The sequence below is a fragment of the Mustelus asterias genome, chromosome 1 (genome assembly GCF_964213995.1).
Source record: "Mustelus asterias chromosome 1, sMusAst1.hap1.1, whole genome shotgun sequence".
NCBI lineage: Eukaryota > Metazoa > Chordata > Chondrichthyes > Carcharhiniformes > Triakidae > Mustelus > Mustelus asterias.
The window spans coordinates 108311830-108323943 of NC_135801.1; the positions used below are offsets into that span (position 1 = coordinate 108311830).

The 12114-nt window shown below is 40.3% G+C and overlaps 1 protein-coding gene across 7 annotated transcripts in view; it reads right to left on the reverse strand.

The window, feature by feature from the left end:
- Positions 1 to 12114, reverse strand: part of atp8a1 (ATPase phospholipid transporting 8A1) — a 369658-nt gene that overhangs the window by 137049 nt on the left and 220495 nt on the right. For all 7 annotated transcript variants that reach the window (XM_078216784.1, XM_078216762.1, XM_078216795.1 and 4 more), the window contains one exon: positions 10573 to 10712. In XM_078216784.1, coding sequence (XP_078072910.1) covers positions 10573 to 10712 — 140 coding nt within the window. The remainder of the gene's footprint in view (positions 1 to 10572; positions 10713 to 12114) is intronic.

Here is a 12114-nt window from a genome sequence, read left to right on the forward strand (position 1 = left end):
TGTGCCACCCCAGTTGTTCTGCAATAACTTTTGATTATGCAATAATCAAAAGTTACTGCAGAAAATAAAAGCTTATGTTATAGGGGATAACATTCTGGCATGGATTGAAGATTGGCTGGCTAACAGGAAGGAGAGAGTATAAATGGGTCTTTTTCAGGTTGTCAAGATGTAATGAGTGGTGCACCACAGGGATCAATGCTGGAACCTCAACTGTTTACACAACATTACCTAAATAGCGAGTGATTGCAGAGCTCTGAGGTGCAGAGGAATCAGGGTGTCCTAGTGCAGGAATCACAAAAGGTGAGTCTGAAGACACAGCAAGTAATCAGACAAGCTAATGGAATGTTATCAATTATGGTGAGGAGAATTAAATACAAAAGTAGGGAGGTTTTGCGGTAATTGTATAAGGCACCAGTGAGACCACGTCTGGACTACTCTGTACAGTATTGGTCATCTTAAATAAGGAAAGATGTAAATGCATTGGAAGTAGTTCAGAGAAAGTTTACCAGATTAATACCTGTAATGGATGGGTTGCCTTATAAGGAAAGGTTTGACAGGTTAGGCTTGTATCTGCTGGAGTTTAGATGAGTAAGAGATGACTTGATTGAAGTATACAAGATCCTGATGGGTCTTGACAGGATTGATGTGGAGAGGATGTTTCCTCTTGTGGGAGAATCTAGAACTAGGGGCAGTTTAAAAATAACGGGTCACTCATTTAAGACCGAGATGAGAAGAAATCTTTTCTCTCAGAGTGCCCTGGATAAATGTTCGTACTCATTCTTAAAGTCGTTTAATTTTGAAATACATGACAAGTTCTCTTAGCTGTTTGTACTTGTGCTAGCTCTCTAAAAGGTCAAATCACTTCATCCTTATTTCGCTCATCTTACTCCTCTTCTTTTCACCCATTTTCTCCAAAATATTTACCTGTTCTCCTGTTAAAAAGCGATTATCTCTCTTGGAGAATATTCTGTATGCCAATAATTATCTGCATAAAAGTTTTCTCCTAGCCCTATCCTTTATCCTTTTGGTGAGCTTAAATTTCATTTTCTCTTTTTAAAATTTCTGCCCCAACATTACCAATTAACCTGCTGATCAGTGGATACAATTTTGCCCTGTGCACTTTATTGAAACTCCTCATAATTTGGAACACTATCAGAAATCCTCTTAACCTTACCTGCTTTAATGAAAGGACCCTAGTTTCTCCAGTCCCTATCTCTTACTAAAAGGTTCTCAGATTTGATATCATCATGGATGAATCCCTTGCCCACCCTCACACCGTGATCTTGACAATTTTCCTAAATGTGCCAAAAACTAGATAAAATATACTAACTTGTGGCTTAACAAATTATTTGTCTAAGTTTAGCTTTAACTCAGTCTTTAAAATGAACATGCAATTTATAAAACATGTCATTTTTGAAGATACATTGGAACTTCTAATATCTCTATGCTCCTTTAAAAGATTTATCATTTAATGTGCATGTCTCCTTAGTATTCTCCCTCCCAGAATGTGTGATCTCACATTTTCTGCAGTCTCTTTCATGTCATTTGTCTTTCAAATCAAACCTGCTATGGCCTCCTTATGTTTTATGTTCCTTTTTGCATTATCAAGACATTTTATATTGTACCCCTGATAACTAATTCTAATTTATTTGTAAATGGGAGAGCAAAAATCTTAACAATGAGCCCTGAGGAAAACAATTGGTTAGGCTTTTCCTGTCCAAAAGCTTCCTTACCATAGAATCCCTACAGTGCAGAAGGATGCCATTCAGCCCATTAAGTCTGCAGTGACTCTCCAAAAGAGCATTTTACCCAGGTTTATCCAAATTTAACATTTTCTTTAATACCATGTTCCCAATTATATCACCATGCCTCCAATGAAGCCCACATCAAACACCTTTGAAAATCCAAATGCACATTACCTACTGGATTCCTAGTATCAAAACACTTATTTCCTCAAAAGGTTATCTTGAATTTGATAGACACAACTTTAAAAAGTAATGTGTTTGCTTAATAAACCCATGTCTTCCCTCATCATCTCTAGCGGCTTATCAAATACTAATGTTAGCAATACTCTGAATTTCACATAAATATTCAATGTGATTAATTCACAGATGAAGTTGTATATTGGAGTTAAATGTCTTTAATTTTGAAGACCCAAGTTGTATGAACTTATTCTGAAAAAAGTGTCAAACTGCCAACCACTTCACTGAAGGTGATTCTGCTTTTTCTCATCTTGAATGCTGATGGGCTTGTCATCTGTGTATTCTTTTTGAATCTTTACTTTCTATTGATTATGTCTAAAATATCATTTAGGTATAAAAATAGGTGTCCAGTATCAGCAAATAAAGCAAACCAATTACTAAATGAATCTAGGTTTGATTTGAGGTAGATATTGTTATGTGTTTTTACATAGTGATCAGAGGCTTTGGAACTTAATAAATCATTTACAATGAATCTTTTGATAGGAGTAATCAGTTAACAAAGCACTAAATTTTGTGCATGTATTCCTGAGTTACAGTTAACTTAATTAAGAACATAAAAACATAAGAAATAGGAGCAGGAGTAGGCCATCTAGCCACTCGAGCCCGCCCCGCCATTCAATAAGATCATGGCTGATCTGAAGTGGATCAGTTCCACTTACCCGCCTGATCCCTATAACCCCTAATTCCCTTACCGATCAGGAATCCATCTATCCGTGATTTAAACATTTTCAACGAGGTTGCCTCCACCACTTCAGTGGGCAGAGAATTCCAGAGATTCACCACCCTCTGAGAGAAGTTGTTCCTCCTCAACTCTGTCCTAAACTGACCCCCCTTTATTTTGAGGCTGTGCCCTCTAGTTCTAGCTTCCTTTCTAAGTGGAAAGAATCTCTCCACCTCTACCCTATCCAGCCCCTTCATTATCTTCCTGGTCTCTATAAGATCCCCCCTCAGCCTTCTAAATTCCAACGAGTACAAACCCAATCTGCTCAGTCTCTCCTCATAATCAACACCCCTCATCTCTGGTATCAACCTGGTGAACCTTCTCTGCACTCCCTCAAAGGCCAATATATCCTTCCGCAAATAAGGGGACCAATACTGCACACAGTATTCCAGCTGCGGCCTCACCAATGCCCTGTACAGATGCAGCAAGACATCTCTGCTTTTATATCCTATCCCCCTTGCGATATAGGCCAACATCCCATTTGCCTTCTTGATCACCTGTTGCACCTGCAGACTGGGTTTTTGCGTCGCATGCACAAGGACCCCCAGGTCCCTTTGCACAGTAGCATGTTGTAATTTTTTTCCATTTAGATAATAATCCAATTTGCTATTATTTCCTCCAAAGTGAATAACCTCGCATTTGTCAACGTTATACTCCATCTGCCGGATCCTCGCCCACTCACTCAGCCTGTCCAAATCTCTCTGCAGACCTTCTACGCCCTCCACACGATTCACTTTTCCACTTATCTTTGTGTCGTCTGCAAACTTTGTTACCCTACACTCAGTCCCCTCCTCCAGATCGTCTATATAAATGGTAAATAGTTGAGGCCCCAGTACCGATCCCTGCGGCACGCCACTAGTTACCATCCGCCAACCAGAAAAGCACCCATTTATTCCGACTCTCTGCTTCTTGTCGGATAGCCAATCCCCAATCCACACTAACACCCTACCCCCAACTCCGTGTGACCCAATCTTCTTCAGCAACCTTTTGTGAGGCACCTTATCAAACGCCTTTTGGAAATTCAAAAACAGCGCATCCACCGGTTCCCCTCCGTCAACCGCATTAGTCACATCTTTTAATTGATTAAAAGGATCATATATCAAGTTATATATTTGCATGAAAATTAAGTTTAATTGTAGGAAAAGTATTAATTACTAGTACAATGCCATTAACATGGCACTATATTTCACATAGATTAAATATTGCAAGTAAAGAGAGTGTTACAATTAAGTGGACCAGGTCAAAACTGCTCAAGTAGTGTGAAAAGACTGCCCCAATTCACTGTGCACCCAGTGCATTGAAAAACTATTTCGTATTCAGACTCATGCTCTGTTCTGGTAACAGCCCTCATCCTACCATGTAACTTAAAGGCACATGGAAAATTTGGCAAGTATAGTGAAGGTGTAAGAATATTGATGGAAAATAAAAATTCATGAAAAACCTAAAGAAACCAAACAAAATACAAGATCATTAAAGGTTACCAATTTCAGACATGTGCATACCCCAAATGTATGCTACAGTTCTACTGATGCACTGATTATTTTCTGTTAAAAATATTTTTACTGTGATGTTGGATTAATCTAATTCACCTCCTGAATAGCTTCCTTCCCCATAGGAAGCCAATGCTATGCTTTAATACTGCCACCTTCTGGCAGTTTTACCATTGTCCAAGTCAGAGTAATATTTTTAAGAATATTTTTGTGCCTGCCTATTGCTCCATCAGAATATTTTTTAATATTGATAAATGCAAGTTTTAAAACACAGTACGAAATTTTAGAGTACAGAAATAAATAAATCCTCAAAGGAAATACATGATATAATCCTAATCGTTAACATATGCTTTACATCCTGTAAAACTATTGTCTTTATTCAATCAATGCCCATTACTGTAAAACCATTCTCTGTACTCAACCAACACTCATTACTGTGTTTTCTAGTTTTAAACTGGCAGTTAGAGCTAAACTAGAAATATGTATAATATAAACTGTATAGAGATAAAATTCATTCCTTCATGAAATTCAGTCCCAGTAATATCACAAAGGAAATCCTTCATCTACAGCAACTATTCTAAATGATTTGTCAAATATTCTTTTATGGGAATAAGCATGTTGCTGGCAAGACTGCCTTCTTGAATCATGCAGTGCAGGTACACCGGCCGTATTGTTGGGGAGGTAGTTCCAGGATTTTGACCCAGCAACAGTGAAGGAATGGCAATATAGTTCTAAGTAAGAATGGTGAAAGAGTTGGAGGAGAACTTGCATGTAGTGGTGTTCTCATGCATCTGCTGCCCTTGTCGTTCCAAGTGGTAGAGGTCATGGGTTTGGGAGATACTGTTGAAGGAGATTTGATGAATTTCTGCAATACATCTTGTAGATGGTACACACTGCCATCACTGGCGCAGTGAGGGAATGTTTAAAGTAGTGTATAGGGTGCCAATCAAGCAGGCTGCTCTGTCCTGGGTCTAATGTGGTTGTAACGGCACTCACCCAGGAAACTGGAGAGAATTCCATCACTATGACTTGTGCCCCATAGATAGTAGGCAGGCTTTCAGGAGTCAGGTGGTGTGTTACCCTCAACAGAAGTCCCTGCCTATGACCCGGTCTTGTAGCCACAGTATTTATATGGCTAGTCCAGTTCAGTTTCTGATCAATGTAATCCCCGGGATGTTGATTAGTGGGGGATTCAGCGATGGTAATGTAAAGTTTAGGGTTTCAAGGTGTAAAGCTTTTTAATTTATAAAAAATTGAAGGTCTGAATTTTTAATTTCCAACACCACAGTCCTCAGTTGTGCTCGACCTACAAGGTACGAATAACTAGTATTTATCAAATAGAATGTATTAAATAAAATTTTACATATACTTAACAGCAAGTCCAAAGATGTGCGGGTTAGGTGGATTGGCCTCGGTAAATTGTCCCTTCGCGTCCCAAGATGTGTAGATCAGATGGAATAGCCTTGGGAAATATGTGGGGTTATAGGGATAGAGCAGAGGGGAGGACCTGGATAAGATACTCTGTCAAAGAGGTGTGCAGACTCGGTGGGTCGAATAGCCTCCTTCTGCACAGTAGGGATTCTATGATTTTAGCCAGAACAGGTGAAAACAACAGAATTTTCACATTTCGCAAGATCCCAGAATCTCGATGCTGGTCACAATGACAGGGGCGGGGGAGGGGGGTGGGATTTTTCTTGCCTCTGAAGTGTCTTTTTCACAATGGGAGATAGCTTGCCGTTTACCAATGACAGGATCTTCTGCTCTGGCTGCTGTCAATGGGATTTTCCATTGACTGAACCCCATGCTGCCCGGAAACCCAGGCTCGGGTGTGCCATCGGCGGGACCAGAAGATCCCATCGGCGTGAACAGCTGGAAAATTCCAGCCATTGTCTCTCTCCTTTGTATTTGAAGTGATGTTGAACGGTGTCCAGAAGCATCATACCCCAGAAGCCAGGGCATCATTGTGCCAACAAAGATTATAATTTCTCAATTTTTATTTCTTAGTCTCTCATTATTCAGCAAAATAAAAGCTAGCCTAGCCAGCGATGCCCACATTCAGTGTATAAATAATAAAAAAATCACTGGAATGAAAAACATTATCTGTTTATAACATGTGCTGATTAGATCACAATGAAGACCACTGATTTATCCAATTCAGATTATGTACCACAAATCACCTGAGAATTATTAGATTCACATTTTACCAATGGTGGGACAGAGAGGTTGCCGGCTCCAATTACCGTAATTAAATATCTAAACACCTAAATTGGGGCCATTTGGTGGTGCGGTTTGTATTTAGCTGACTGTGTGATGCAGTAATTAGCCTCAAGAACATTTGCTAATTACTTAAAACCATAGTAAATTGATCATTTTTTATTTGTATAAAAATTTGTAGGGATGATACCAGAATCCCTCAGGCCCATGTTGGGTGGCTGCCAGTTAAATGGAGGCAGCCCCCCCCCTGTGCAGCAGAGTGTTAATCAAACAAATATGGGCTGCAGGCAGAAAAGGCAGACCCAGAGGTTCCAAAGGTTTCCCTAGATGGGTTACCTTGCTGACATTGGGTCCCATGATTTTTTTTTTAAATTACCTCTGTCGTCCCCCAAGTATCTTGCATTTTTGATCGGCGACCACCTATCCAGGGGGCGCTGCTGAGGCTTCAGAGCTGACAGCCCTCTGGCAGTGGGATCCTGATGGCAGCATCAGGATCCCACCTGCCAGCCTTAATTAGATGGCAGGCCCACAAGTAGTTAATTTGGAGGTCACCTGTGGTAAATGATAGGACGGCAGGGTGGCACAGTGGTTAGCACCATATCCAGCAAGACCTTGTCAATTTCGGCAGGAAATTTGCGTGCACTCCACAGCTTTTTTAATTGTACCCACTGTTGTAAATGCAAGAAATGCAGCAGCCAATTTGTGCACAGCAGGGTTTCACAAACAGCTATGAGATAATGACCAAATCATCTGGCGGGCTGAGGGATAAATATTGGCAGGGTTCCTGGGGAGAACCCCTCATTCATCAAGATTGAACATTTTCCAGGGTTTTTAGAACGAGATGAACACCATCAGAGCAGAAGTTTATTCATGTTTGAAAGGGAGATAGCAGTCTGTGGGTACCTTGATAGTGCACCTTATGGAGTAATGTAGACTCACAATAACATCTGGATTTTCATGTTGTTCTGTGGATGTCAGAACTACAGAAGTTGCTATCTATTTTAGCAGAGTGATGACAGTGAACGCAGCAAAATCTAGGCCAACACTTCCCACAATGATGAGCAATCTAATTTCCAAGCATGGCCCTTGAGCAGCAAAGTGGAAAATGAATGTTGGCTTTTGCAAATAGAACTGTCAGATCAGATCAGTGCAGGATCTATACCGATAAATATGCAAAAGCCCATGAAAACAAGAGAAATAAGAAGGTGTCGCGAATGACAGTGATTCTCTCAGTGTCCAAATTTACAGAGATCCAGACTAAAAATTTGAAAGGTTGCAATAGAGTGTCACATCCCAGCCTCACTCAGAAACTAGTTTCAAATAATTTAGTGAGCTGTCAGGCATGATTCAGAGTGCAATCTGAAGCTTGAAAATTGATTCTCATTATGATTTCTTACAGTATATTCTGAGGTCTTAAAAGGACAAATAAGTTTAAATGTTCTCCACAATATTTCTCAATAGGATTCACTAAAGAGCCAACTATTTATGCAAAGATAGATATGCAAATGTTGTAGTACATTCGGATTGCAATCTAGCTATGTCTGTGCTGAGTTGCTTGCCTTATTCTAAACATTTAGTCACCAAAACACAAATTATAAAATTGCCACAAGTGCAGATATACTAGAGTTGCCTACAGTTAACCAGCGGTTTAGATACCAAGAAATGAAGTGAACATTTATAAGCTTTTTTTAAAAATATAAAATAAAAACAGAACATGCTGGAAAAAACTCAGTGAGCCTGGCAGCATCTGCAGACAGAGAAAGAGTTAATGTTTCAAGTGCATATGACTCCTCTTCAGAGCCTCTTCTTCGAGTCATCAAAACGTTAACTCTGTTTCTCTTGCCACGGATGCTACCTGACCTGCTGCGTCTTTAAGCATATTTATTCTTATTTCAGATTTCCAGCATCAGCAGTATTTTACTTGTATTTATAACTTTTTTGTGGAGATTAATATGCATCCTGATTTTTGGACACGATGGTAGAGTTGAGAAAAATTCCATTCTTTTCTGGTCTTACACTCAGGAAAATGTTGGTAGCTCAGGTACATTGTCATCTTTTACACTTTGCCATTTTTGCCAGATCTGCTCTGCCACTCCCAAAGGCTCCAGCATGATGCCACCACCAAACACATCTTTGTTGTCAGCATTCTGAAGGGACCGCTGCCCCCAAAACCACCTGGTTTATTCCTGCCACTTGTAACACCCCTTCCTGTCTCTAAGGCACCTTTCAATGCAACTGCAAGAGATGCAACACTTGTCCTTTCAGCTCCTCTCTTTTCACTATCCAAGGTCCGAAGTACTCCCTCCAAATGAAACAATGATTTACTTCAACTTCTTTCAATTTAGTGTACTATATGTGCTGTTCACTGATATGGCCTGCTCTCTACTGGAGAGACCAACTATGGACTGGGTAACTGCTTTGCAGAACACCTCAGTTCAGTCCGTAACCATGACAGAGTTTCCGGCTGCTGGTCATTTCCACCTTGCTCCCATGCTGACCATTTTGTCCACGGCCTGCTACAATATCCCAATGAAGCTCAATGCAAGCTTGAGGAATAGTACATTAACTTTCAATTTAGTACTGTACAGCCTTCTGGACTCAACATAGAGTTCAACAACTTTAGACCATAATCTCTGCCTTCATCATGCTCCATGTGTTTTTTTTTCCTTTTTGTTTGTTTTTCTAGGTTGGTCGTGTCTTGTTTCTTTCTTTATCCCTTCACATTGCATTCTGATGATTACTATATATCCATTCATGCTTCATTTGGACACAACCTTTCTGCCTTTACTCTATTTGGCTATTATATCATGAAATATTTTGTTACTTAATCTCTCCTGCACTCCACCCAATCATAGACCTTCACCTTCATTCTTCCTGCCCTCCTCCCTTCCACTGCCTTAATAATTCTTACATTTCTATCTTTCTTCAGTTCTGCTGAAAGGTCATCAACTTGAAACACTAACTCGGTTTCTCTCCACAGATGCTGCCTGGCCTGCTCAGCATTTCCAGCATGTTTTGTTTCTATTTCAAACTTCCAGCGTCTGCAGTATTTTGCTTTTGTATTAGAATTTGAAGGAAATTGAAATAAGGTATGTTCACAGCTTGATCTTAGTTGCACAACTCATGACCTGATTATTTACAATATCAAGTTTGTCAGTAATAGGATCACTTATTTTTACACTGGATGAAATCTGACAATGCTACAGCTGTAGTAGCCCATAACTATAATATAGGGAAGGACTACACAGTGGGCATGAACTCAGGCACTGAAAAGAAGCTCACCCTGCAACCATAACATGGTATCAGAGCGCAAAACAGGCTAAGAATGGGCTGTCGCCCCCTCAGTGGGCAGAGGGGGGGGACTGTTTTGAAGGACATGATGGGGAGGAACAAAGGTGGATACATCTTGGGTGGGGTGCCTCAATGAGCAAAGGGAACCCCCCCTCCCCCTCCAAAAGTGATGTTATCCACCCACTTCCTTCCCGCCTTTACAAAAATTATTTAAAAAAGAAACAGCTTGCCCACTCCCACCAACCATTTCACGACATGGGCAGCATATTATAGAGGTCAATTGACTTGTTACCAAACTTAATTGATGCTTAGTTATTTAAAAATGGCGAGTGGGCTGCCAGTTTCAGTGCCTGCCCACCTACTGTCTTATGGGGGACAGCTTGGGAGTGATCAGGGAAGTGGTGGCTTGCTACCCCTTATGTTATATGTGCCCTCCACATCCCCTCACCAAAAACATACCCAGTGGGGGGGGGGCTGTACTCACCAGCTGCCTGCGACTCCCTCATTAACTAAAGAAGACCATCCTTTTCATAAGTCATTATCAATGTGCATCACCTACAAGATGCACTGCACCTTGAATTCACCAAGATTCCTTTGGCAGCACTTCCCAAACCTACAGCCATCTAGAAGGGCATGAGCAGCAGACACATGGGAACACCACCACCTGTCGGTTCCCCTTTAAGTCACTCGTTATCCTGATTTGAAAATACATCACTGGTCATTCACTTCCGCTTGGATGAAATCCTGGAACTTCCTTCCTAACAGCAATGTGGCAGCTCACCACCATCTGCTCAAGGGCAAGTAGGATGGGCGATAAATGCTGGCCTATAAATGAATTTTTAAAATTTAAAACAAGTGTGTCTGAAATACATACCTTTTCAATCAGTTCATAACTCTCTTCAAGTTTGAGTATTCTGTTCTGCAGTGCAGTAGAAGCACGATGGTATACTTCCAACCAGTCTTGGTACATAGTCTCAGAAATCTCAGCCACAGCAAAACACAAGGTTCTCAAACCTGCAACAGTAAAGGTTCAATGTTATTACAGTTCTAATAGAACAAGTCAAACCAAATATAACCATGAAAAGAAAAGATCTGTCAGAACAAAAAAAATTGCTCATAAGGGTAAGGAAATTGAAGGATATATTCCAATACAAAGGGTAGTTAGTGGCAGTATTGCAAACTCATTCTATTTTATAAAATCTTGGAAAATGGTTCCAATTTATAGCCAAAAATTCCTCTGTTTTTATTATAATGTCCAGATGAAATAATGAAAAGTGTTTTAAGCAAAAATGTCTATGCCTTTCATATTATATTACACAGCAACAATCTTGCTTCTACTCAGCTGGAATACTGCCAGCTTTTCGTTATGAGCAGGCAATTGAACAAACATTGCAGGCCTTCAGTCAGTAATCTCTGCCAATAGGCAGAACTAGATGAGAAATGTTAAGTACACAGATGTGGCCATAGTGTGGATATCCCAATCTATCATCTCTCATGCTACTAGATGATCAGGGTTAATTTCATGACCTTTCTACATTCTGTCGGATGAAAGCAGTTTTACCTTCTCTCGTCTTATCCATTCTATTTCTCCAGTTCACTAGCAGCAGAGCTTGCCATTTGCTGCATGTAGAATGTAAGCCTGCCAGGACTCATTCACACTTATCAGCCCCATGGATTTTCTGGATAGCAAGTTCGTTTATAAAATTCTGGCAGGCTTGCACATAGTAAACTGCATGAAGTTTGAGGTTCAGGAAATGGCAGTACTACAGTGGGTTTTCACGCAGCTTAAAGTAGCTTCAGCGTAAGATAAACTACGGCTGATTTTTGGTCAGTTAGCTTGTGTTTGACCATATGTAAAGATGGCATTAAGCTACCAAAGCCTCGAAATGGCTCAAAGATATTTCAAAATAGCCTCGCATGTAAATTCGGAATAGGTATTTTCATATTCAATTTCAGCACACAATCACTGAATACTTTAGTAAATAAGAGGCAATGAATGATACTGGAATTTCAGGCAGCTGGTCACAACCTCACTGAAATTCACTTCATTTTTAATCAGAAGTTACAGAAATTTCAGAAAATTTTGAGGGGATTTAATAAATTGGATTTCCGCAATTTGGCCCAGTAAGAAATTCTACGGTCACATATTTCCTAAAACATGGGCCATAACTTCTGAGCTCCAAGGCAGCGTATCTGGAGTGTGCCCCAAAGATGTGTTGGGGTACACTGCCCCCTCTACCCCAAAACTTGCCTAAGGATTGCAGGGCATTTGTCCAGGAAGTTAAAACTTCCTTTGGGCAATTGCCCTCCACTAGGAACCATCCGAAAGTGGGATATAAATTGCAAACTTCGGATGGTTCTGGCTGTCATACAGAAATAGTTAACCAGAAAAAGTTAGAAAAATTAACACCACTTC